The 26,183-nt window shown below is 47.3% G+C and overlaps 9 protein-coding genes across 9 annotated transcripts; 3 read left to right on the plus strand and 6 right to left on the minus strand.

Moving 5' to 3' along the window:
- Window positions 1-255: 255 nt before the first annotated feature.
- Window positions 256-3,219, minus strand: ANOM_006805 (IQ calmodulin-binding motif domain protein; the record flags this gene model as incomplete). The annotated part of the gene is made up of 1 exon (XM_015552061.1): window positions 256-3,219. One exon carries the CDS (start codon window positions 3,217-3,219, stop codon window positions 256-258), a length of 2,964 nt encoding a protein of 987 aa, XP_015405398.1.
- A 1,545-nt stretch (window positions 3,220-4,764) lies between these two features.
- On the minus strand, window positions 4,765-7,081 carry ANOM_006806 (RING finger and CHY zinc finger domain-containing protein; the record flags this gene model as incomplete). The annotated part of the gene is made up of 3 exons (XM_015552062.1): window positions 4,765-5,350; window positions 5,397-5,761; window positions 5,828-7,081. 3 exons carry the CDS (start codon window positions 7,079-7,081, stop codon window positions 4,765-4,767), a joined length of 2,205 nt encoding a protein of 734 aa, XP_015405400.1.
- Window positions 7,082-8,805: 1,724 nt separating this feature from the next.
- On the plus strand, window positions 8,806-11,992 carry ANOM_006807 (DUF2293 domain-containing protein; the record flags this gene model as incomplete). The annotated part of the gene is made up of 5 exons (XM_015552063.1): window positions 8,806-8,940; window positions 8,994-9,113; window positions 9,215-9,505; window positions 9,571-10,311; window positions 10,400-11,992. 5 exons carry the CDS (start codon window positions 8,806-8,808, stop codon window positions 11,990-11,992), a joined length of 2,880 nt encoding a protein of 959 aa, XP_015405399.1.
- Window positions 11,993-12,430: 438 nt separating this feature from the next.
- On the minus strand, window positions 12,431-12,941 carry ANOM_006808 (copper metallochaperone ATX1; the record flags this gene model as incomplete). Its single annotated transcript, XM_015552064.1, has 2 exons — window positions 12,431-12,582; window positions 12,854-12,941. The coding sequence occupies 2 exons, from the start codon at window positions 12,939-12,941 to the stop codon at window positions 12,431-12,433; spliced, it is 240 nt and encodes a 79-aa protein (XP_015405402.1).
- A 495-nt stretch (window positions 12,942-13,436) lies between these two features.
- ANOM_006809 (uncharacterized protein) lies at window positions 13,437-17,294 on the minus strand (the record flags this gene model as incomplete). The annotated part of the gene is made up of 4 exons (XM_015552065.1): window positions 13,437-14,409; window positions 14,465-16,349; window positions 16,412-16,550; window positions 17,112-17,294. 4 exons carry the CDS (start codon window positions 17,292-17,294, stop codon window positions 13,437-13,439), a joined length of 3,180 nt encoding a protein of 1,059 aa, XP_015405401.1.
- On the plus strand, window positions 17,164-17,988 carry ANOM_006810 (kinetochore Spc25 family protein; the record flags this gene model as incomplete). Its single annotated transcript, XM_015552066.1, has 2 exons — window positions 17,164-17,395; window positions 17,444-17,988. The coding sequence occupies 2 exons, from the start codon at window positions 17,164-17,166 to the stop codon at window positions 17,986-17,988; spliced, it is 777 nt and encodes a 258-aa protein (XP_015405409.1).
- A 164-nt stretch (window positions 17,989-18,152) lies between these two features.
- Window positions 18,153-20,476, minus strand: ANOM_006811 (SKI complex subunit WD repeat protein SKI8; the record flags this gene model as incomplete). Its single annotated transcript, XM_015552067.1, has 6 exons — window positions 18,153-18,416; window positions 18,475-18,661; window positions 18,730-18,823; window positions 18,880-19,049; window positions 19,104-19,364; window positions 20,110-20,476. The coding sequence occupies 6 exons, from the start codon at window positions 20,474-20,476 to the stop codon at window positions 18,233-18,235; spliced, it is 1,263 nt and encodes a 420-aa protein (XP_015405410.1). The 3' UTR covers window positions 18,153-18,232.
- Window positions 20,477-20,678: 202 nt separating this feature from the next.
- aspD (septin aspD) lies at window positions 20,679-22,462 on the plus strand. Its single transcript, XM_015552068.1, has 6 exons — window positions 20,679-21,018; window positions 21,084-21,212; window positions 21,269-21,350; window positions 21,402-21,539; window positions 21,596-21,809; window positions 21,861-22,462. Exons 1-6 carry the CDS (start codon window positions 20,880-20,882, stop codon window positions 22,197-22,199), a joined length of 1,041 nt encoding a protein of 346 aa, XP_015405407.1. The 5' UTR covers window positions 20,679-20,879; the 3' UTR covers window positions 22,200-22,462.
- A 245-nt stretch (window positions 22,463-22,707) lies between these two features.
- On the minus strand, window positions 22,708-26,005 carry ANOM_006813 (putative Golgi matrix protein; the record flags this gene model as incomplete). The annotated part of the gene is made up of 11 exons (XM_015552069.1): window positions 22,708-22,867; window positions 22,928-23,049; window positions 23,150-23,352; window positions 23,436-23,546; window positions 24,204-24,245; window positions 24,308-24,414; window positions 24,450-24,765; window positions 24,821-25,256; window positions 25,312-25,737; window positions 25,788-25,924; window positions 25,996-26,005. 11 exons carry the CDS (start codon window positions 26,003-26,005, stop codon window positions 22,708-22,710), a joined length of 2,070 nt encoding a protein of 689 aa, XP_015405408.1.
- Between the last annotated feature and the right edge of the window lie 178 nt (window positions 26,006-26,183).

A 26,183-nucleotide genomic window follows, 5' to 3' on the forward strand; every position in this document is an offset into this window, starting at 1 on the left:
GTGGGTGGGGTTGGGTTAGATACACTTCTGAATCTAAGATACCTACTGGCCATAGAAGCGACTTCCGAGCGTGGAGTAGCATTTTACTATTTAGGGGGGGAAGGGAAAGATATTTAAGATTGTAAGATATCAGATCATTGTTATACTCATAAACGATTCCTGTTATTGTAATGTGAGGGAGAACAAACTCTAAAGAGCAAGGGAAAAAAAAAAAAATCTCTAGCATGCTCAGCGCAGACTCCTCTGAATAACCTCTTAAGGCCTAGACCCTGTCGAAATGCCCTCTCCTAATATTTGCTCATAGACCATACCATGGCACAGCCAATCTACTTCGCGCACTTTCTCCAGCTCTTCAGTCAACTTGCCAACCTCGTTAACAAACTCGGGCATTCCTGCACCGGCCAAGCACTGGCTGGCCGTCGTCGTGGTTCGAATCCTCTCGGCCGCACTTGAAGCACTAAGGCGAGAGAGAATATGGGCGCGCAAACGGGAAAGAATGAGCCGCGCAACAGGGTCTGTGAAGCTGGCCGCACCAACTTCACCTCTATCGGAGTTCACCGGGTTTTGTGCCACCGCTATCTCTCGTACGGGCGCGTCCGTATGAATCTCAACCGTCGTCTGTGTTGCCGCAGATGGAGAAACAGCAGCGCACGCCTTGGCGACCGGCGCCAGTACCCGCCGGATGGTCGCCGCAAGTTGAGCGCTGGCATTAGAAGGCATTGGGTGTGTTGACTCCAGAATCGACTTTACTCGATTAGGTTCAATATCACCAAAATGCAGAGACATAATACGATCCGCTTCAGCCTTCCATTGTGATCGCACGTCACGCTTGAGTAAATTCTTAGCTGCCAGTAAAATAGACGCAGTCGCCACAATTTTGAATGCTTGCGCGTGCAGTCTCTCTAGTCGTTGGCGGTCCAGCTCTAAGGTCTCAGGAACTAGGTCATCACACACGGGTGCATTGCTCAGAACAAGATCCACGAGACCTTGAGCATAAATCTTCGAGGGAGGCGGCTGAGGTTCCCCGTTGATATTCTCCGGATCACGCTTCCGGATCTCATCTACAATGATTTTGTGATGTGTTCGCCAGAAGCGCCTTGCTTTCCTCAGGCTCAAGGATCCGTCACGAAGGCCCTTCTCGAAGGTTCTCTGCTCATACCCAGGCGCCTCTTGGATAAGTTGGGGGGCAGCAAGTTGGATCATAAAGTTCGTATGGTCGAGGGACAGCAAGTCGATTATCCCCATCAGCCTCGCCAGACGATCAATCGCATCTCCTGAAGTATCTTCCGTAAAAGCCTTGACTATAGGATCTCGGTACGGAGCACAAAGCTTCGGTAGGATGGTGTTCATGAAGTTGAAGAAGCTAGCGTAAGAGAAAGCACCAACATTACATTGATTCTCAACCAGCTTTGGGTCTAGCACTTCGCTAATCAGCACATGAAGCGAGTTACCCGGGCGGAGCGAACGTAGTAATCGATCCTGAATTACTGTGGCCATAGCTACTGTCCAGTTCGTACCTAGCCCAGCGTCCACATCTTTGCGCATCATATCACACATGTGATTCATAATTTGTTTACGCGGCTCCGTATACTGTGTCTCTTCAATCTTGAATTCCTTGTTGATGAGAAGTTCATGCACTAACGCACGGTTTTCTGGGAGTGCAGTCAAGATTCTTGTGAAGCGTTCATGCGGGGAGATCCGCTGCCTGTCCAACTCCCGCAAAACAGTACCCTCCACATTGTTAAAAGTGTCGCTAATAGGAGACGCAACACTCTCCGTGAGCGTTTCGGTCGATGAAGGCGTGACCTCTGCCGACCGTGGAATGGCCTGCCTGGAGGCAGTACGTTTCGTCTCGCGCTTAGCCTTCTTCAAAGCATCTCGCACCATCTGCATTGCTCTTTCCGAGCCGGCTAGGCGCTTCAGCCGGGCGAGAAGCAGGATCTGATTTTGCCTGATGCCCTGACGATAATCATCTGCCACACCACCAGCTCGATCATTCTTGACCGTTTGCCAGATTAACTCCAGCTCAACAAATTGAGCCAGCATGATTTCGATCAGAACGCTAGAGTCATGAGTCTTCCAAGCATGGAAGGCAGAAAAGAAGACATTGTAAGCCTCACACACTGTCTGAAGCTCTGTAGAATTGGCCGGCGTCAAGCGGCAGCCAGATAAAAGCAGTGGCATGGCTTGCTCAAACGCTAGAATGAGTTCACGAGCCTTCGCAATCAAATCCTGCTCCTGTTCACCGTTGCTGCTCAGCACTTCAGCGGGATGAGTTACGATTAAATAACTGCTGAGAAACGTGCGCACAGCGCCCCTTCCGCCCATTGTACCACTTTCCATATCTTGTAGTCCACAAAGTCGAAGCACACGAGCTGTTACGGTCAGGACTTTATTCTCCGAAAGCAGGGCTCCAACATCCTCAAAATCCATGTGCTGAATGCGGTTGGTTGTCAAATCTAGCGTTCGAAACTCCTGTATAATCCTCCTGGTATGATAGGTTCTCCATATTCGCTGGATAGTCCTCGCGGCTGCATCATGCGTAAGTGGGCTGCTAACCACCTTGCCCATCTTTTTCTCTTCGCTAGTAGGTAAGCTGCTTGTGCGGTGGCGTCGATGATTTTGCTGATAGAGTGCACGCCGCTTCTCGGCCTCTGCAAACTTCTCTGCCATTTCCAAGCGAAGCCTGGCGTGCTCTGCAGCTTTCCTCTCCCGGTTATCTTCAGCCTTCTTCTTCGCGCGACGAACTTCTTCTTCACACTTGGCGGTGATCTCCGCCAATAGTCGCTCCCGAGCCTGCTGAGCAGCCAGGGCTCTCTCTTCCCTTTGCAAATTCCTGGATGCAGCTTTACTAAGGGCAGCGCGAAGCCTTACCTTCTCTGCATGCAGAGCACGGTCTGCGAGCCTCGCTTTCCGGCTCTCAAGAATGGAAGTTCGCCGGAGATGTTGCGCGATATTATCGGTGGGAGATATGCCATGAGATGAAGCGCTCGAGTGGTGTGAGTGTAAAGATGAGATCGAACTTCGACGAGAGGAGGCAGCAGAGGAGCGTCGAAGCACATTCGGCTTTCGAGAGAAGCGGGCGGCGAGGCGGGTGGGTAAGTTTAGTGGTGGTGCTTGCTCCCCTGGCAGCATTTCTATGTCTGCTTCCTTCACAGAATCCGCAGTACCTGCAGCACCTGGGAGCTGAACCTCAATATCTGAGTTGCGGCGGATCATGATCTTCGAGAAAAATGAGGCTATGCTGCTCGCATCCAAGGCAACGGGCGGTTGTCGGTAGCAGGGACCAGAATATATAGAAGAGTGACGTAAAGTATAAGCCTTGATCGACAGAAACAGATACTACTCTCTCAAGGTGGCACCTAAAAAAGGAACTCAGGGCGAATTTCGTGAACCTGGGTCTGCAGAGAGATGTATCTCGTTCAGAAGGGGGCGTGAAGGTCAAAGAGCTGGGGGTGGAAGTGACTGGAACGTACTTCGTGGTAGACGATGGTGAGGGTTCACAAAATATGTAGAAGAGAGATAGAGAGAGGGAGGTGAAGGCACCCATTCATTCATATCGCAGAAACAAAGTTGTTATCTAATCTCATTCTGAAGAAGGCCATCGAAGAATGCTGCCTGAGTAATGCAGGCCGCAAGCAGGTGGTTGGCTTAGGTAAGCATTGGTAGCTGTCGACTACAGTCAGACGAATGACGCTACTAGCACATGGTCAGAGTGGAAGGCGATAGATTTCATGTTTCTTCTGGGCCAAAAGACCTTGACCAGCGAATGAGCGACTCAAACATTGTCGAATACCCATTGCCTGAGAATGCCGCAGCTCTAGAGGCTGACCAATGATAGTTATATGTAAGATGTTCGAGGTAATTTGTACTACTAGTTAGGTAGTCGTTGATTCCTACTGTGTATGGTTGGTTAGTTAAAAGTTAGTCACCTATGTATTGTTAGTCAACTAGGTACTCCGTATAACTATTGAACTACAGTGGGGGGCAATTACTACCTAGGTACTAGGTAGTATCTAGAACACCCGTTTATAGATTAGCGTTAATTTGGTAGACCGCCTACACTTCTACTATAGTAAGCGGGACGGAGGCACACACTCGAATCACATGTATATTTTGGAGCTCAGGTCGACGTAGTACCTAGGATGTCAACGCTAAACCATAAATGGGTGTTCCAAGTGGATTAACCTTGGAACTTGAATTCCCTCCCACTGTATGTAACTTAGTTCAAACTAACACACGCAGAGATTAAACAAGTTGGTACTGTCTACTACTCTCTAGTATGTAATAGTATACAAACAAGAAGCGTTGTTCTTATTGATATATATAGGTGTATATAAAGATTTCCAGTGCTGAAGTTGTGTGGTTTCAGTGATAGGCACAACAATGTCTTTATTCAAGCCCTAGTCGCATATATGATCATTTTCAACCCACATCTATACACAATCTCTCAGACATGCTAGTTCCTGTCCATGTAGCGTTACCGTAGATTTTTTGGTAAATTTGTGAATGTCCCATCATAAGCTCATACGAGTCCAACGCTGTTCTCCCGGCTGATAAAGGGAGTTTTCAAGCACCAAAAATTGTTTGTGCAGACAAGCCCCGGGACACTTTATAGAACTGCTATACATGTTCATCGACACTAACGTGAGGAAGGGAGAAAAAGAAAGAAGCACTACTCTACCGTCATACAATTCAACCTATTACTAAAAGCGAATGGGGTAGTAATGGTGTGTGAGAGAAGACTGGCTATTTTCATCGTCGTCACCTATGACCAAAGATATCTATCTTCTCATCATCATCATCATCTTCCTCTTCATTGTTTTCCTCTGAGTTGCTGCACCATGACCGCTCATCATCATCCTCTTCGTCGTTGGCTTCTGAGGTTCCATCTACCGACTCAGTCCCTCGACTAAGAAATCCATACCTGTATTTGAATTTCGCACCCCAAAAGCGGATTTCCCCGTTACTCTCATTTTCATTCTCCTGGGGAGCCTGGCCATTAGAAAATGACGTTGACTTTCGTCTCTCAGAGCCACGATCGGGGGGTATGCCGAAATAGTTACTGATCACTGGGGAAACAGCACGGCCACGACTGATGCTGTAGGAGAACCGCCCACTTGGCTCAGTTGATACCGGGGCGTTGGGTGGTGCGTTTGAGTATAGATCTTGGCCAGAGTTGGTGTCAAGTCTCGACGTTGTTAATACTGGGAGCGCAATATTGCCCGCGCCTTGAGATGATGACCTTGTTCGGGATGCTATGAACTCTTCTCTCGCATAATCATCCTCCGCTGAAGCCAGTACGTCTCCGTTCAATAATCGAATTTGAGCAGTGTTGTATGATTCGCACCTGGCTCGTTAGTCCGCATCAAACTGGATCATCCTAATAAGCTTACATATCACACCTCAGTCCCAGCCAGTGGTACTTAACGACAGACTTTGCACCACAATCGTTACAGTAAATTAAAGCCTTTGTGTCATTGAATTCAGCCGGCATAGGTTGACTTTGGATCGTACGGTCCAGGTTTCGAAAGGTAGACTCCATATTCGTAATGGTCTTGCTGCATATCGGACAGCGATATGAACTCTTTGAATACTCGGAAAGACACTTTTGGTGTATGCTGTGACCACACCGCATGAAGACGACGGTCTCAGGAGAAGTAAACATGTAGTCCCCACAGATAGGGCAATCACACTGCGTCGAGCGCTCAATGCATCGATGCGTATTCTCGATCGAGATAGGCAGGCAGACGCAACAGGTCTAACATTGTTTATTAGCAATTGCCGATGAGCGTGATTTCCCTTTCATTGGGTCATTGTACCCTACCTTGCAGTGAAAAAAGTCTTTACCTAATCCTTGGCCGATTCGACAGATTCCGCAGTCATTGCAATGGTAGATACTTTTGCTAGTGTCGTTGTCCCAGAGCTTGCAGATGTTGCAATAGTACTGCGAAGATTGTTCCCCGCATTGCCTACAAAACTGCGTGGCAGGTTGAGCATGCCCACATAGCATGCATAGCATGTTTTCTGTTTTTGGCCGATCGAGGTGATGGTCTTCTGCCTCGTCGTGGCAAAACCGACAAGTATACCATTTTTTGCAGGCGTAGCATTGTAGTTTGACGTTCCTTTTATAATGTTGACAACCTAAACAAGCCTCTTCGAATTCCTCAGCATCCGTATCATCAAGATCTTCAGGAGGTAGTTCTAATTCATCTCTGGGGGAAAAAGTTGGTTTCAAATCTTCAGCTGTCAGACAATACTGATTTTCCTGATGTGCGATCGAAGCTGTGGCAGGTGGGGTTAGGCATTGTTGGTCAAATGATTGACTGCTCCAGCCGTAATCTGGACTGACAGGTCGATCCGGGCTTCGGAGCCTGGATAGTGACGGCATCATTCTTATCGTCTGGTTACCCAGATTACTTCGAGAGGCATTATAGTTTTCTGTCATTAACTCGTGGATCATACGTGCTTGCTCCATGTTACTGTAGTTTAAATCCCGGATGGCATGAATCTTTTTCCTCAAGGCACCCATTCCATCATCTTCTGGAAGCGAAGACTGTCCACCCGTATCAACTAGGTCAAGATGACTGTGGGATACTCGCTGGGCCTCCCGCAAGGTTGAGCTTGTCTGTTGAGAGGCATCTTGTGTAGAGATAGCAACAGGGGTGGACTGCCGTGGTTCCGTCAAATCGATCCCATGCATGATAACCGCATCATTGTCTGAAACTCCAGAACCGTTGTTGTCGGTGATCTGCCTAGTACGGTGCGACAGAGGAGATATTTCGGTTTCGTGGTTCTGATCGTTGAAACCAGTCGGCCAAAGCGTAACGGACGAGGGGCTATCTTCGGAGGCAACATTTTCACCATAAGCCCCTATACTAGGATGTATTTCTTGCTCTGAATATGACATAACACCTCTCGCGATGTTATCGCAGTCGTCTTCACCACTGTCTGAAGAGCACCGATCATAGATGCTCGAGGCTTGAGTAGCAGGCGGGCCGGATTCCTCAGTCTGCTGTGACAGACGACGGGCTTGCCGAACGACGGGTTCGATCAGCAAAGAAGTGATGAGCCCGCTCATGAAGGGCCGGAGGCAACATTTGATTGAGAATAAAACATAGGCTGTATTGATCTTTTAAAATGCAGAATTCCGGAATTTATGTTGCAATCTCAAGGAATAAATATCCTGCGAAAGTGCCGGAATAAGGAAGGCAAAGCATGTGACAATTAGAAGCCGGGATCGACCGCTGATTTGTTGCATGACTACGAGTCCCAGATCGTTCTCATGGCGGAACCCCGTAAATCTTAGCTTAATTCCCTGCTGTTGGTTCCAAATGAGAATTACCTTTTCTGTGATGGTTATGGCTTGGTAGTAGCCCTTACTACTTGTGGCTACTTCATAACTACTTAAAAGCTTACCATTATGTGCTGCCATTTCTAGTTTACAGTAATGTCGTCTTCCAGGTTTAGCCCACGGAATTAGCCCATCACCGTAAGGAGTACTCATGGTATTTAGGGAAAGCCAAGTGAGAGACGGGAAAAAGGGGAGGAATAACTAAGGTAGGCATTAACACTTCTCTACTGTACATAATCATATATTGTATTCAACAGGGGTCATCACTAATGTGTTTTCAAGTCGAAAGACGCAGACTGTAGATGCAATACATCTCTGTTGGACCAGAACTCCTCCGACTTTCCAGAATCACACAATCAAGTGCGACTTTAACCAGTGGTTAGAACGAATAGTAACATTATCCCTTATTATTTGAGGCATGTCCCTAAGCTCTCATTCAGAAGCATTAATGTCAGATTAAATTGCTCATTGGCATCTCTGCGTAGACTGGACTCTTTTTGGTCAATCCCTAGCCCTTTCAATCTTCACAAGTTAGAGGTAGCACTGTCGCAGTCCTTTCATTCTCTCCATATGTCACCTACAATCGCAAATCCTTTCTTACTTGGGGTTGCTCCCAGTACCTGACCATCATCAAATTCTTCACGATCTTATGTTCCACGCCCGCGGTGTCGGCAGCTCGCTGGAGGAAGCGTAGAGTGTTGGCTATTCTGTGTGGATCGAAATCATGACGAGAAGATGAGCGAAACGAGGATCGCAAAGTTCGGAGAAGAACATGGCGCGATGGCGTAGAATAATTAATCACCCGCAGTCCTTGCCGGTAAAGGTGACGGTAGGCCTGAATGACAGCTCGCTGATCCACATGGGCGGTACTACTCATGGTGTTTAAGGTTGTAGTGAATGCTCAAATGACCGCAATGTTCATGGCTATGGGTGACAGTCTCAAGGGAACAACATTCTCTGGGAGCCAGAAAATGTCCTAATATCTGGAGAAAGAAGCTGGAGCGGCGCTCAGTTAACAACTAGTCTAGCCGAAATAGGTAGGCGCCTCCCGCGCGTTAGGCCGCAAATGATCGGCTGGTTGCGACCCTCCGCATCTTTCTTTCTATCTGTATGATGGTCCGCGGCGCGGCACTGCAAGCATAGCTTCATCAATTTGTCCACTTTCCTTCCTCCCTTTTCTTCCATTTGAACGATTGTGAAGCAGAGACCGCACCGGACGGTTATAATATCCAGCCCTATCTTTCCCTCTAGAGCTGCTCGTGTTTTGTGTAGAGATGAATCACTAACTGGCTTTACCAAGCTATGGCACGCTACTGATTGCTCTTTCTTCTCCCGAGCTACATGGTCAGCTCGTCGAGCTCACCTGGAGTTTATGCACTGCGTGCTTGAGGAGATACTGTTATAATGAAATCTTGTCTTCTGTAGTGACTTGAAGACCAGACATCCACCTCATGGCCCGAGTATTTCGAAGGCCCGCTTCGGCCCTTGCCAGGCGTGCTTCAAGTAGGGCTGCTCAAAGGGCCGCCCGGAAGCATAAGGTGATCATGGAGTCCGTTACACAGGAGAAGAAAAAACTTCGGAGTGTTGTATGTTATTGTATCGCTAGCTTTGCTCGGGACGATCTTGACAATCATGGCAGATATCTTTTGAAGCAAAGGCCCCCCTTGGTTATACCTTCATTCCCGCAGGCAACCCTCAGCTCACCTCTGCATGCAAGGAAATATGCCGGAAAGATGGTCTCAAGGTTTTTGCTGTCACGGTAGGCCAATAGACGTTTCTCCACTCCCCCCCTGGGTCGCCGCTCCGTTTTTACTAGGCCTTTAGCACTTCTCTTCTCTAATTCTTAATCTTACCTAACAGACAACTCCACATATGCACACCCATAATCTTTCGCAGCATGTGCACAGGATTGGGTATCATTTTCCAAGTGCTATTGTTGCGACTGTTTGTATGGATTTAAGTCTCTATCTTACGCCAACAGGCAAGGCAATGCCATTCCAAAGCATTGGCTATACACAAACTCGCATACGCACTAACTCGGAGTCTTCTCAAACAACCATTAATACTGAGGCCCGGGACGTGTTGAAGGATCTCTTCCCTAATATACCAGACAACGATCTGAACCAGATCATCAAGACTGCGTTTCAAAAAGTATGTGAAACATTTCTGCACCAGCTAAAAGCAGGCGCGAGATAATCGTACTAAATCAACGGAAGGGTCAACGCAAAGTGGGCACGGCAGTTGAGCTACCCCTCGCTCGCCGAGCGCAACTAGCAGTTGTGGCCCATATTCGACATGTGTATACTGATTACGATCGTCTTCTCAAAACCACCTCATTCCATGAGGCTAGAAGTATTGTTGAAGAACCTACCTTAGCGAAATTGGTGGAATGGAGAGGCGATGATGAAAACGGGAAAACAGTCCTAGAGGACGTCTTCCGTGAAGTCATTGTTATTTCTGATGATGAAGATAGTGATACTGAAGGTGACATACCTCAGACTATGGATCGGGACTACAGTATAGAGATCGTTTCGAGCCATCCACATGCAGAAGACCTTCAGACGAAGCCAGTCTACTACGCAAACTCCACCCATCGAGAACATCACCTGGAATTCTCGGATGAGGAGGCCCCGCCGGGTTTTCATTTCATTCGAATAGCTCCTAAGAAGCCCAAAATTGACCGCCGCGGCTTCAACAGATACCAGGCCTGGGATCGCGCCATCCACCGGTATAGGAATGCAGCCAATGGGACTGACCAACGCAAGCTTCATGCCGGCTCTACTAATCAGGGAAGACCTACATATGCTGCGCAGCAGCCTTGGCAGGATACCTTCGGGGTTAATAGGGACCCTGCTCCAGCCCAAGCCGTTCTTCATCGGCAACTTTCCGCAACATCATACGGGAACGCGATAACTGAGCCGAACATATTAGCTATCGACCCTGTGGTAGAACGCCGTGTAAGTTCTCAAGGCACTAGTTTTTCACTTAATATAACTATTCTTGTCAGTTAAGTATTAAAACGACGTCTTGCTAATTTTAGAGAAGCCATATGAGGTATATCCTATAACCCGATCACCTCGTCAAAGAGAGGCGGTGCCCAAAGTGGTGCAGGCTCCAGAGTCTTTTGGGGCTAAGAATCTACTCCATCAAGGTGACCCACCAAATGCCCCTGTCTTCGTTAGTGGCCCTAAGAAGGTTCTTGGGAATAATGGGAACCAACGTGGATCTCAGAGACCTTCAGGCCCCATTCAAGGCAGAGCAAACGTTAACCCACAGGACTGTGCCTTACCTTCTATTGAATCTCCTTTGTCACCGGAAAACAATACCCTGGACAATGGCCTGTTAGACCACATTCCCGGAAGGATGTCGGGAGGGTGCTCTATTCGCCCACTAACACCACGTCGTCTCCCATACAAGAATACCCAACGCCCATCACTTGAAGATAGGGTGCAAGATCAACTACCTAGAAGAAGGTGTGTGGCTTACTACGAACCTGTCAATGTCGACAGGGGCCATTCTCACAACGCTCGTACCAGCAATCCGGCGAATGCTTTCACGGGGGAACGGTATATGGCCTTAGGATATCCACCGAGACAATCTCCTGCTCAGGGTAATCTCCATATTCGTAAAAGATATCTTGCACCGTTTAATCCTATTCCTCAATCAGAGCTCCAGCTAAGGAAAGTCCAAGTGTCCAATTTATCTGCCACCCGTCTTGATCTTGAACCAGGGGCCGTGCTCCCGGAAGATTATGAATCTGCAGGAGGCCAGTCGCTACCTCATAACCAATCACTTGAAACTCGCAGGCAGTGGAGGTCTCAAGGACAGCTCCACGCTTTGCCAGAAGCCGGAACTGCGTTTCCGACGACGCATTGCTCTGATAGAGCTGTTCTTGGGTGGTCTTCTAACCTTAGTGAACAGAGGATTTGCCGTCAAGATCATTACACCAATGAGAGCAGGAGACCATTCAATGTATCAGAATCTCATAAGTCTACCCGAGGGCACACTAACGATCACAGTCTCATGGAGTTTGGAAAGGCCCAAATGCGGAGGCACTATGCTGATGATTTTGTTCGTACTATTGATTCGCAGGCCCCAATTCCAATGGAGTACCCGCCACAACATCACCTTTATAGGAACCATTCCCGGGAGCCCCTTATGCAGCGGACCTATGTTCAACTCCCTCATCATCCTTCCTGCAACACTACTGTGCCGGGTAATATCAGCTCAAGACAGCCTTCTGTTCGAGGTCCACTGCATTCGCGGGTGGCATCTGCAGCCCAATCCTATGCTACGATGGCAAATCCGGACATGAGATGCCATGATGCTGGGTTGGTCGAGTCTACAGCCACAGAGCGACCATTCCAGGATTCGCATAGTTTTTCACGGTATGGTTTTGACTACAGCAGTCTGTTTACGAAGTCCTCTCTACACGTGCCCTTCGTTTCTCAACTCATCTACCCTTCTTTCGATGCCACGAGCACGTTGGCTGACCTTTCTTCCAGGCGAATATGTGAACAACACTCACACACGCAATACACACGAGAACTAGCCTACCCTACCTATGTGAGGAGAGGCGATCGATCTCAACCGTGCCACTCAGTGCCTGAAGGTAGAACAGTTGTTATTGTGGATTAGATGGGTGAGCTGGTCTGTTTATGAGCGCTCTGTTGCATTGAATTCTACGGAGCTAGTCTCTAGTGTAGACCCCTGCATGGATACTGTACATACATATGATATCATAAGCATAATACCCAAATGTGTGCCACTTGACATCGTGATGATTAACTACTCCCATGATAATAAACATGTCTGCACTTGAGTATTCAGGTCTATTAGGTACCCTTAGGGCGACCGAAGGTAAGCCGCTTGCATTCGCCTCCTCAGAAGGGAGTAAGAGAAAGATTTAGATTGTGAGAAGCAGAGGTTTTATGAGCAGCTCTGTAGTGAATATCTCAAGAGAGACTAGATCAAAGAATTTCCTGCCTCAGTAGCAACATATGCCTGTTTGCTATCCATCGATTCATTGACCTGAATTCTTTTAAAGTGTGGCCACATGTCGACAAAGAGTTCTATTCAGACAGCCATCGTTTGCCCATCTGCTTCTCCGGCAGTGACTGTCTTCCCAGTCTTCTTGATAGTAGCCAAGACAATATCATACGACACAGACGGTTCTGTCACGACGGTGGCAGTTTGAGAATCCAGGCTGACGTCGAAAGATTTGACACCTAACAATAAAAGAGTTAGTGAGCTGCGAGTTGTCTATATATTCATATATTGCTCGGTAGGTCTTCCATTGTCGTGGTCAACTGTTTACGTATCACCAGTATACCAAGAAGTATTTTTCTTTTCTTTTTTTGGTCCTTTTTTCTTCCCTCCCTCTCCATATTTGCCTTCTCCTCTTGGTCTATTTCTGCATAATTTGGGGGTTCCAGTTGAGGTTCAGGGGATGCTGGGAAGGAAGGGAAAAGGAGGGGACAGAGAAACAGTAACACCTACCTTCCAACTTCTTCAGTACCCGTTCTACGGCTCCTGAGCAACCGCCACAACTCATGGTGACGTTAAATTTGTACTGGTGTTCAGACATGGTCGAATGATCGGTCCGTTTTGATTAAAAGGAAGATGGATGGGAAATGTCTGTTCTGAGGTTGTGTTAGGTGAGGGTTTGGTGGGAAACAAGACAGTGGGCCAGAGCGGAAGTGGGCAAGCCAATATTATCGGTGTTGGTAAGATGTAAATGATGTGATTCTCTCTACCCAAGCCAAGACTACTTACATATATGGCTTCGGCCACTTTCTCAAAAGAAAAAAGCAGCAATCACGCATACCCTCTACTTGAAACAATGATGATACATAGTCTAGTTGATCTATTTTGGGTTATAAATATCATATCATTCCTCTTATTTATATCTTTCTCATTTCGCTGTCCATTTTCAATGACGACAAATGAATATTAATAAATGTATATCCATAGTTATAGTCATATCCCTTCCTCCCTTTTACCTCCTTGGCCTTTTATTCCTCTCTTCCTCCCCTTCCTCTTTTTCAGCCTTCCTTGAGCAGAGGAGACCAAACATAGGCGACTAAAAGCCAGCCGGTCGCTTCTTCTTTTTAGCCTTCACAGTACTTTTCCTCCCAGGTTCTCGACCGCCAAACGCCCCTCGCTCGACTTGGGTCATGGGAAGGTTATCATCCAAGACCTGACTGCTCTGAAGTCGCACCATGGGCTGCTCATTGATCTCGGGCTGGCTGCCCCATTCTCGGACAGTAGGTGCTGTAGATGTCACCGGACGAGGGGCGAAAGAGTCTACTTTCTTTTTCTTCAATCGGCGCTTTGGAGTCGTATCTTTAGTGTCCCAATGCGATTCCTCCAGTTCCAGCGCTTGTACAGTTCTTTGCCAGTCATACGTAGCTGGGTCTGCCCCCGGTTGCCAGTGTTGTAATATACTTGTCACGTTTGGAGACACAAACCGCTTTGGGTCAGTATTGAAACTGGTAAAAGCAGCTAGGGTGGAGTTAAGAGATCCCGGTTTTACATCAGATGTTTCATGGCCTTCGGTTGCGAAGCTACTCCAGTCACTTTCTCCAGCGGTGACAGGCGGGAAGAGTGTGTGTTTCCCGCTCCTGGATTTCGAGGTAAATCTCGAACCGGATGGTGACGTACCCTCCTTTTGATTTGATGATTGTGAGTTAGTTCTATTTGATTCGTGATCTATCCTACGTGCTGCGGCGACCCGTGCCAGGGCAAAATCTGCTGCAACATTTCGGATAATTTTCTCCTTTGTGATCCGTGCGCGAACGGGTATATTATGAGACAGGGTAAGCCAATCATTGACTGATTGGTCATATATCTCTATCAGGCCAGACTTAAAAGGCTCTGTTGATTGAACAGGATTGGTAGATCGTGAACTTAGATGGCCAGGTAATTGCATGACAAGTTGTTGGTGTTTGTGGGTGTATGCGTTGTCTGTTAAGAGCGCAGATAGCAAGTCCTCGACATCCTGTGCATTCTGGTCAACATCATCCAATGACAAGCTGCGGCCAAGGATTTCAAGCCTATGGGTAGTCAGTATCATGGTGTTCAAACGATATATTTCTTCATGAACCATACAGAGTCTGACTAGTCAATTGGCTCTCTGGGATTACAGGAATCTTTCTTTTCAACTGTTCGAGAGACTCCGGGAGGCTTTTCCCATGCCTCTGACTGGAATCGCTCCCTGGCGAAACCACGAGCCTCCCAACAGCAACCTCGTAAGCATGCGAGAAGTCGATTGTCCATTGGGAAATTGCAAGTGGTGAAATATTAGAAATCCCAGTATCTGGCAGAGTAGGCGTTCCAGGGCCCACTACAGACTCGTCGCAGTCATCAACTATGAAATCCCCGTAAGACAGAGATGAATGCAACTGCCTTTGGCGTGTCGTTGGGTAGCGTCTTTTCAACCGGATGATATCTTTTTCCAGGTCTTGCCTATATGAGGCACCGTTATCGGAAGGTCCAACATATATTGACTCATGTATAGATAGGCGCGAGTCTAACACGAAAAGCTTTATAAGCTTTAGACCCGGATCATAGTCTTTTCTCCCAGCCGTCGATGGTAGATGCATGATATTTTTGAAAACAAGCGATGAAAAATGTGCAGTACTAGGTTGAGACTCGACGTTATATTCAGACCCCAGCGGGATGTCTAAAACATAGGGATCGGGCATAGGTTCTATGTCTTCGTGGCCGGAGGATACTGCGGGACAATAGAAAGCTAGTGCAACGTGGCTTAGCCTTGAGTATAGCACAAGATAGAGGTCCTCATATATGGGCAGATGTGTCAATTGCAAAGTGGTGTCTTCCGGATCTCGAAAGTGACACCAGGACAAGCGAGGAAAGAGGGAAGGCTTTGTCCCATCTTTAGGGGATACAACCAAGTCAGTGTTGACATCAAACCAGAAGACCCGTGATGTCGTTAGAATGAAGATATTGGATACGTTGCAGGCGCTCCGCTTAACATCCAAGATCCACTCTGACTTTTTTTTCAGACCAAGCTCTATAGGATAAGGGCATGCCTGGTCGTCTTCCATCCGATAGAGCATGGGACAACGCCTATCAGCGACAACAAAGCTATTGACATCTCCAACCCACTCTATGGTCGCCCATCCATCATGTCGAGGATAACCGTCCATATCATGGCTGTCACAAAGATCTAGCCATGGCAGTGCGCCAGATTTGACGCATGTAGCAGTCCAATTACCTTTATTTTGTCTATGGCGACCAGATATTTCCCAAATGCTCCAGTTTCCCCTCTCGTCAACAATGCCAATTTGCTTCTGGTACCACGGATTGAAAGTCACAGCTGCATGTGTAGAGCCGCCGGTTTGGGAATTGGATATTTCCACCAATGGATTTGCATCGAGGCGGGAATTACGGGGTCTGCTTGGCAATATCTGATCGCTGTTGTGGCATATGTGAGCAGGAACAGGCGTCCTATGATGGAGTGGCCGAAACACCAAGGTAGAATGAGGAAATCGAGCCGCCATCCACGTTGGCTTCTCTTCCACGGTGCGCGCAAAACATATCTGACGAACAGGGGCACCTCGTGCAGACCACTCGGCACCTCCGGTTTCCTTGATGGAGGGAACACGCATACGGACTGTTGCATCCAGTTTCAAGTCCACACAATCTTCGTCTAGTTTGTAAAAAGAAATAGCATTGCCACACTCCCCAGACGCAACTACTGCGATCGGAACAGTTCGGCTCCCCGGCTCATCGTTCTCGAGGTCGACTGCATACCCCAGGTCTAGGAGTGAGGAGACTAAAGGGTCGCATATTTCGCTTGTAGTTGTGATGGTATGGGAGAGAGTCTCATTGTTAACGAGCGGCCAGCATGCTGTAAGTTCAGGGTAAACCTTTGGCATGAGACTTTTATTCTCGATCTGTGATGATTGTGGTGCTGTAAGGGGCGATGTGATAGTAGTCTTTGTTGCCCCAGCGAAGGTTATACGAGGTGCTTATAACAGGGTCAGTATGAGGGAAATTAGAAAATGGTTCGCATTGTCCAGAGAAGCTTACGCGGAGTCAGTGTCCGAGGGAATTCCCAAATCTGTGTCTCCGGACGGTATATCGCTTTACCCAAGTGCCCATACTGTAGAGCACTGGTAGAATGTTCATCCATCGGGGTTCTCTTGGCTCCTAACGATATGTACAAGCCCTAGCCTTGCAAGCATATCGAGAATCGACCAGTAACGCGTTAAACGACGCAGTTCACGTTAGCCTAGAAGGCACAAGCAACCCTCTTGTAGGTTGTGGCTAAATATATGCGTCCCTACCGGTTATTGACAAGTAAACATATGGAAGGGTCGTCAAGCATAAATATATTTACATGTGCATGTACAATACAAGTTGATTGGGTGGGGGGTGGTTTTTTTTTTTTGTTGACACATTTATCTGCCACATTTTACCGCCATAAGCACGTACCAGGTGTCCTGTGTCGCCGCTGCTACTCGTCTAAATATGATATTGCATGCCTAACCTTGAGTTTACGAGGAATTATAGGTTCAATCTGCTTGAATCTACAGGAAGCCGCAACTCTTTGCACTCCATACGACTTACAATCTCACCTTTTCCTTCCCATTGAGGGGTTGTCATACTCGTGATCACCTGATATATATCCACACTCCAAAGTTACTGCCAAGCCTTAGTTCTCCGGTTGCATCGCAACAAACAGTTCAGGCGAGCATTACCACATTGTTCAGTAGAACTGTACCCTTACCTTGTTTATGACCAAAACGCGAATGATATCAGAACTAGACGTGGCACTCATCATGACTTCTTCTTTCGAACCCTCATTATCGACTAGTGGCATGCGTCCACCTCTCACATCAGCAGATGCACCTTCGATGGCGGATTCACTGCCTAGTATAAACTTTGGTTTCGAGGATCTACGCAATCGCATGGCCCAATTCACTGCTCGGTTTGATGCTTTCATTGAAAAAGGTAGAAAGCAGATATTGGAGGAGAGGAATCAGTTCAAGATCGGGCTGGCAGAACTTCAGGGTGTGTAAATGTGAACATTCAAAGGCACTGTGACTAATTCATGCTTAGAGGACCAACGGATGAAACAGAGAGATATAGAGATCTTGAATCTCAAGTTACAAACTCACGACCAAACTATCCAGAAGGAAGCCGCTGAAGCCGCTGAGATGCATGGCACTATTTCATCAGTAACAATGGAGCGCGATTCTCGTCTCGCTAAACGAGATCGTTTAAAGCAACAAATCAACGAGACACAGAAGGCTATCAATCAGAAAGTGGATGCCCAGAAGGCTCATGCCCGGCATCTCGATGCACAGGCCCGCCTAAACATACCAGAACTAGAATTTTGGCAGGATTATCTTTGTCTTCGTATTGAGGGAGCCGGGCGGGAAGATCGCCTGAAGTTCGTCTTTAGCCACCTACTTGAGAAGGACTGGGAAGCTGAAGCCTGGTTTGAACTCGGCACATCTAATCGAGATTATGAAGTGTTCCATACACGCCCCAAAGTGGAGAGGGATGCTCTTAATAGGGAGTTAGACAATTTAAACGAGGATCGCGACTTTGGTGCTTTTCTAAAAAGGATGCGCCGTCTGCTTGTCGAAACAATGAAATAGAAAAGGCCCTCTAGTTGGTACGGCGGCGGGCTTTGACCATGTTGACGACAGCATAGCATAGAGTTTCATGCTGATGGGCATGATTTATGGCCTGGTGTACGTCGAGAGAAATGCATTTTCAAGAAAGAAGGGTAACGAAAAGAGTTTTTCACACAGTCAACAACCCGCAGGCAATTTACTCGGTCTGTCGTTTAGTAATTTGCAGAGGAATGTCTAAATATCATGGATTGTATGCGTCAACAAATCAGCCGCCTGTAGCTTCCCTGTAGAATGATATGCTACGGCTTGCCCCAGCCGTGGCAAATCCTTCTGACTTCCCAATCTTCGGTAGCCATTTGACGTTCCAAACGGCTCTCTCTGTTTCGGAATGCGTTGCAACACATGTTCTGGTATCGATCGACCAGACTTTCACTTTTCCATCGAATGATCTTCTTTGTCGTTAGCATAATTTTGTTAAGCAGTTCAGGTGTTAAAGGAAGGGTTTACCCGCTTAAGAGATATTCTCCCGTGTGGCTCCAAGAAAGCGATAAAACCCATGCTGAATGTCCCGAGAGGTTAGCCACTTGCTCGCCAGATGAAGTGTCATATAATACGATCACGTTAGAGTCCCCAGCAGCAGCGAGGAACTTTCCCCCTGGAGAGAATGCAACAGCTCGCACGGGCTTCACTAGGCCTAGAAGATATTAGATATGCCCGTCAATGATATGTGAGAGATTATAGGGATGCATGTGAGGCATATACCTGATAAGCTGAACGGCATACGACCTGTTTCCGTGCTGAAGATATAGATGCTGCCATTTTCATGCCCGCTAGCTATGAGGCGACCATCTGCCGACTATATGAGACTGTCAGCGCGACCGAAAGAGGTGGAAAACTTAGTAGGCAGGTTACCAAGTCTATGCAGGTACCAAAGCTACCCTTGGTCTCATAATCACGTATTTGTTTGCCACCGGCATCCAAATCCCACACTCGAATGTGCCCATCCTGGCTTACACCGGCAAGATACTGGCCATCGTCTGACAAGGCGATTGCCCATATGTCGGTGGATCCTGCATTACCAGCTGTTCAGATGTTAGTGTAAGGAATCATATGAGGATTAAAGCACAATGGATTACCTGAGGCTGTCTTATTTTCGGACCAGGTCCCATCATGACAGGACCAAATCTTGATCTCACCACCAAAACCAACACTCACTGATCTCGACCCGTTGCCATCGGTTACTACATGATGACACCCAAGTTTATGGGCCTCATCGATTGATTGTACCAATGGGAAATCAGAGTGAGCGGTCGAGTGAACCTTGAGAGCAGAGACACCAGAAGCCGATAAAATCTGCTTGTTGGTTACAGCCAATGAGAAGATATCAGTAGGGTGTACTGTACACTATTAGCACAATGTTAATAAGGTAGGGAATTGGAGAAAACTGGGGTGGTGGAAGAATTAGGAGGGAAACAAGCTGGGGGAAGCGCAAAATGGAGGATCCCTATATATACCATTATCTGCGGAACCGCAGGATAGATATTGTTTCGACTATTATTGGGTAGCATGTCAGAATGCGCACGATAATATTCTTCATTTCTTAGGCTTACCATCGTAAAATGTCTTGAACCATGTATGGGGACAATTTAGTTTGGAGGCACCAACGCTCCGCGGGGATGAACAGAGTCGATGTACGCCGTAATTCGCGACAATAAATAGTGGGACAATTTCACCGTCGGGTGAGATCATCCAGGCCCGCCTTCACAGGAGCCAACAATGGCATTCTGAAAAATCTGCATACTACGCAATTTGCAGGCATTGGCAATAATTAATAGGGAGTACGAGATGGGGCCATTCAATTGAAAAGGTTTTGGTAAATAATATTGTAAACAAACACGTAAATTTCCCTGTCAGAACCAGACGCCCAATGCCATGCAGCATACATATACCCGACACTTTATGTATATAGTAAAAGTACAAGCCTTAAGAGCACATTTAACCCGATCGCTTCCTCGCCTTTATAGATATCGTTCAATTTTCATTTTAAGCGGTTTGGGTTTGCTTCCATTGCTTTTTAATGTCTGTCAAGTCATTAGTTGTCAAATTCGAGACTGATCAACACAGTGGTGTGAAGTCACGTACTTTCAACACAGTGTGGGCACAAAACATGAGCACGCTTTATTTGACCGCACCCAGGGCAGGTGTTGAGGCTTTTGACATCCTTCAAAGCCTTGCCAGCCATCTGTCTATGACGTTTCTTCATGTGGGATGTTTTCTTTTTCGGTACGGCTCGGAGTACAGAGTCCCAAATATCGGACAGAAATCCGGGTATATTCAATGCCAATGCGGCGGGCTTCAAAAGGGTTGCAGAGATATTGGGGGTCGTCTGCGCGGAAGTCTGCCAAATGTGAGAGCATCGTCCTCTGACGGAAGACATAGCTTGGGAGGCCATGAAGACACGCGGCATAATCTGTGAGGAAAAGGTGAATGGAAGCGATCGCAGTGCCATAGTGCCCAAGTTTGGTAGTAGACCAGCGGTAACGATGGTAATCGAAGGGAATTAAGCGTATCTGATATCAAAAAAATTATGGCTCTGGAAAGTGAAGCTTCCCGCCGACATTGGCGGGTTTGCTGACTTGGGTCCGGAGAGCGACCTAATCCCGAAGTAGACTAGTGACCCCCTGAGAGCGCAACAACAATTAAAGGGGCCCATAACAGTGATGGTCTGCATCTCTCCATCTCTAGTCAAACTAGCAACTTGGGGGTGGAAAACTCATCTTTCAAGCACTAGACTTTCTTGGTAGTCTACTCGTGTTTGATATTTCAGTCTTCACATTCACCTCAGCCCCATTGATCCCGTCGCTGCTCGCTGAAGATAACCCCAGATCAACCCTCTTCGTTCTCCCTCCACCATGGCTACCACTACTACCTCGACTTCAACAACCCCGGCTACCGTTTTCCCTCGCAGCCATGTCGGTTTCGACAGTATCACCTCCCAGATTGAAAGGAAACTCCTCAAACGCGGTTTCCAGTTTAACGTGATGTGTGTTGGTAGGAGCTCCCTGATCTACTTGTATATAGATAATTATTGACCGTCAAACTGACTGTTAAAAAAGGCCAGACGGGACTTGGAAAATCGACCCTAATTAACACTATTTTTGCTTCCCACTTGATTGACTCGAAGGGTCGTCTGACTCCCAATGAACCTGTGCGCTCGACCACGGAAATTCAGACCGTCTCCCACAGTAAGTCATTGTCACACATTCATGCAAAAGGTATCCAGTTAATATTCAGCAACTAGTCATTGAGGAAAATGGCGTACGTCTCAGGCTAAACATTGTTGATACTCCTGGATACGGTGATCAAGTAAACAACGATAGATGGTATATGGCACTCCTCACATGTTTGCATTGGTCAAGCTAATCCCTTACCAGTTGGGACCCTATTGTGAAATACATCAAGGACCAACATTCCGCGTACCTCCGAAAGGAGCTTACCGCTCAGCGTGACCGTTATATTCAAGACACCCGTATTCACTGCTGCTTGTTCTTCATCCAACCCTCCGGCCATGCGTATGATTTGAAGCCTCTGGAATTGGCGAAATATGACCGAGCTGACTATACTCTAGCCTCAAGCCCATTGACATCGTCGTTTTAAAGAAGTTATCTGATGTCGTCAATGTTGTTCCTGTAATTGCCAAGGCCGATTCGCTTACTCTCGAGGAACGTCAGGCGTTTAAGGAAAGAATCAAGGAGGAGTTTACTTTTCACAACCTGAAGATGTACCCGTATGATAACGACGAGCTCGATGACGAGGAGCGCGCGGTCAATGCCCAAATCAAGGTCTGCACCTCTCCGATACATGTGCTTAACCTGCCTCTGATGCATAAACAGGACATTATTCCATTTGCCGTGGTCGGCAGTGAGAGAACTATAGTTGTCAATGGTCAACAGGTTCGCGGCCGACAGAACCGCTGGGGTGTTATCAATGTGGAGGATGAGAATCACTGTGAATTTGTATACCTGAGAAACTTCCTCACTCGCACCCATCTGCAGGACCTTATTGAGACAACAAGCCAGATCCACTACGAGACCTTCCGTGCTAAGCAACTTCTTGCTCTGAAGGAGAGCAGTGCAGCGGGAGGTCACAGTGGTGGCAGCCGGCCCATCAGTCCCTCGGCTGACAGGGAGCTCAGCCGCAACTCTCAACGGATGACCATGAATGGCTATTAACAGCGCATAAGAGCGTTAAGCATAGATCTCAATGCTCCATGGAGCAAGCCGTCCATGCCAGTTGTTTCCATACATAGGTGCACACGCAGACAGCTTAGGAGCAATGTCGAGCGTCCCTTTACTTTTCTTCTTATTTCATACATAACTCATCGTTCATACCAGCATGTTCTTACAGATATCCTTTTAACTTCTGATTTATCCTTGGCTTACTTTGTTGCCTATTTTGCTATCTCCCAAGGTGCTTTTATTCCGTTTTCTACGATTGAAATTGTTATTACAGACCAGAAAGCGGCTAGCAAAGATAGCGCTAGCATCCATTTTAATTGTCTCATGTACTTAACTTCCTTAATCAACACCCCACGAGGGAAATACAGTTGATATAACCCAGAGGTGCTGCCAGATAATGCATTATAAACAATAGAATCAATCACCGTCCATAGCGTTGCCAATTCGCTTGATCAATGATGACACCCCTTCTGCAAAAAATCTTATCCCATAGGCTGGTTGGTTATTGCTGGGCGCCGAATCTACCACTGTCGACAATCCAGTCCCTCAACTCAGTATAGGCCTCTTCCAAAACGTTATTGACAACTAGCTTGTCATGTGCGCCGGGCTCCTTGGCATACTCGAGCTCATTTTTGGCCTGTGTTAAGCGTTTACTGCCGAAGCTGCGGTCAATACCTTCTCGTATACAACAGAAGAGATGCGATCCTTCCGATACAACTCACCTCAAGCTCTCTTCGGACTCAGTACCTCTACCTCGCAACCTCCGTTCTAGTTCTTCAACCGATGGCGGGGCGAGGAACATAAAACGAGCGTTCAGGTCAGTACGCTTCACTTGCTTCACGCCCTGTTCAATTAAAGCCATCAGTACGACTGTCTCGGCCTAGTGTTCATCCTCCGTGAAGCTCATGGTTTTGACACCCGTGGCAATATGTGGACTCAATTACCTCCATCTCAATGTCGAGGATACAAATCCTACCCTTCTCTGCAATATCTTTCACGGCCTGGACACTGGTACCATAGTAGTTCCCTCCAAACTGCGCATGCTCAATGAATCCATTTTTGCTCACAAGGTCCAGGAAGTCCGCTGTTGTTGTAAAATAATATTCGCGCCCGTGCTGCTCGCCCGGCCGTGGAGCTCTGGTGGTGTCTGCACTCGGTAAGCAAATGGTTAGCTTACAAGAAGTGAGACACAGAATTGTTGTTGAAAAGCCAGAAAGGTTGGGGACGGACGCGAAACAGAAAAACCAAAGGTGTCAGGATAATCAGCAAACAGTCGTTTGAGTAGAGTTGATTTTCCAGCACCAGAGGGGCCCGATACCACTACTGGGCGAAACTTTTGCACTATATACAAGTCAGTATCCTGGTAAGTCCACGCGCGTTGAGGGGTATGCGCTAACGGGATTCGCACCAGCACTGGTTGACATTGTCAAAGCTGAGTGGCGAAGGAACAACTGGATGCGTCCACTATGAGAATGCAAGGTTGAGCGAGACTTTAAGAAGCCTTGCATAGACAGGAAGCACACAGGGAAGAACTGGAAACGAGGTCTAGACCCTCCAGAACTGCCGCTTTTTGACTCTGAAGATGAATTATCTAAAGGCGGTGACCACAGACTACAGCAAACACCACAAACAGGAACCGACTGTTTTCATTCAATTGCATGTAAATTCGGTCATAAACAAATAATTAGAAGTACACGTTTTGATAAGGTCCTGCTTATCATATAGCTCGCGGAGAACTATCCTAACAAATTCCTGACACAGTATATGTGAGCAGCGACGGATGTGTATCGAATGTCTTCTAGATACCCCACAGCATTCAGGGTTTTGGTTGTATATATTCCTGCGCAGTCTGAGACTCCTGCTCAAGAAAGTTAGACCAAAGCTCCGCCAGCGACTCCTTGTTTGAGTTCCCATTATCTAAGAATTCAGTAGCCAGCGTTGGAGTGCTGGGGGTACGATGAATAGGTGTACTTGGGACTCTAAGCTTGTTAGAGGTACCTGAAGTTCCTGGGCGTGCTAGACCAGCCTGTTCTCGCTGTTCTGGTGCCGGTTGTCAACTCTCGTGTCTCTGAGGGAGGGAAATCGAAAATAACATCACATACCATCTGTCCAACCTAAAAGAGCCGAAATAAGTTGCAATATCTGAAATTTCTTTGGGTCTGACCGATCAAGAGCAAGGAAATGTAGAAAGTGGTTCGTAACAATATGCCTAACTGAATCGTCAGCAAGTGTCAACAAAGCTACTGAGGAGCTTCTCTGGTATGGTAAGTCTCGACGTGCCTGTCAACATTATCCTCAGGTTTCCCTTTCTTGAGAAATCTCAAGGCCTTGGTCAAGTGATCGTTCAGTGTCACTGCCTCATGTCTGAGTTTGCCAATGAGGAGATTCTTTTCCTTTACTTCTTTCTCAAACGGCCCCACTCTCTCCAGTTCTTTCTGTGCACTTCGGAGAGCTTTATCAGCGTCCAACGCCTTTTCCTCCGCACAATGAAGGGCCTGTTTTAATTCTTCAAGTTGAGCGTCTGAGCTCTCTACGAGCTCACGAAGTTCTTTTCTGCGAGCTGAGACAGGTTAAATCTTTCATCCATGACAATTCATATGCAAGGATTTGCTTACCGGTCTGGATTTCCTGCAGGGCTCGCTGTAACCCATCCACGGCGGCTAGTTGAGAATCGCGTTCATCGGACGTTCTTTCATAGGCATTTTTGAGGCTAGCAAGCTGCTCCTCAAGGTCTACAACTTTCTCGCCTAGAGTTTCCCTGATAGACCGCTCTTCCATAGCTAGAACTTCCCAGTTGTGCATAGCCTCCTTAGCTTGTTCGAATTCGGATTGAAGATATGATTGTTGCTCTAATAGTTCTTCCTTCTCCTTCAGCCAGTTCTGTTGTGACAAGTTCGTCCGGTCTCGTAATGTTGATATCTCCTTCGACTTGTGTTCATTCGCTTCCGAGAGCTCTGTCAGCTCAGAGCATTTCACCTGGAAATTCTCTTTCAGCGCTGAGTTCTGCTCCTCCAGCTCCCCGATTTTCAACCTAGCTTGAGCAAGTTCCTCCTATCAAAATGTTAGCTACAACTCAACGGTTCTGGGTAAATGTGGATGGGCGCACAGCGTCTTCTTTGAGTCGTTCACCTAGCTGCGACTTGATTGTATTAACACGCTCCAATAGCTTCTGGAACTGTGATTCCGCGTGCTCTTTTTTGCCCTCTGCATCGTTCAGTTTGTGCTGTAGAGCTTCCATGTCCGCTCGATGCTTAGATTGTATTTCTTCTAAAGACCTCCGCATGTCCGTCACCTCAGCACGTAGTGAGTCCCGATCCCGTACAAGAGCGTCAAATCGTTCTTTCGATTGGAGTGCATCGGGGGGTGAATTGGTCATACTGCGAAAGTTCTCCTTTTCTCCATATCGGGACACTGCTTGTCGCTGGTCACTGTAGTCATTTCTTAAACAATCATTGGAAACGCTCTCATTTTCACTCATGGGAACCTTCTGCTTCTCCGTAACCCTCTCATCGGTCGAATTGGGTACGACGATCTGGTCTCGTTTATTAGCAATCGCAGAGAAAATCAAGTAGGTGCACCCACGCTTGAATTTAACAAGTCGGAGGATCCCTCCTCCCATAGTTTTGCAGACACGTCCTGCTGCTCTTCATTTTTCTTGTCATTGCCTTCCCCGTTCTTGACGGAGCCCTTGTTCTTCCTCTTGTTTCTCGGGTTGCTGTCTGGTCAAGAGTGATTTGTGAGAACGGCACTCGGGGGAGTGTGCGGAGCTGTCCGTTAATCAAATACGTACCTTCGGGCATTTTTCTTTTGAAATTTTCGGGATATGTTTTGTCTTTTAAGTCGATGATGGCGGCCACCCGGGAGTGGTTACAAGATCAACCATAGCTGTCAACATCCTTTAGCGCGGCCGCAGTTATTCGCTAGCTCCCGAACCCCGAACCTCTCGCTTAGGTACATACCAGGAACGACGTAACTACC

This window comes from Aspergillus nomiae (genome assembly GCF_001204775.2).
Source record: "Aspergillus nomiae NRRL 13137 chromosome Unknown contig00205, whole genome shotgun sequence".
Taxonomy (NCBI): domain Eukaryota; kingdom Fungi; phylum Ascomycota; class Eurotiomycetes; order Eurotiales; family Aspergillaceae; genus Aspergillus; species Aspergillus nomiae.

Coding starts and splice junctions, on each gene's coding strand:
- aspD (XM_015552068.1), top strand. CDS start 20,880: ATGGCTACCACTACTACCTCGACTTCAACAACCCCGGCTACCGTTTTC. Junction 21,540..21,595: donor ATCCAACCCTCCGGCCATGC/GTATGATTTGAA, acceptor ACTATACTCTAG/CCTCAAGCCCATTGACATCG. Junction 21,810..21,860: donor CGGTCAATGCCCAAATCAAG/GTCTGCACCTCT, acceptor ATGCATAAACAG/GACATTATTCCATTTGCCGT.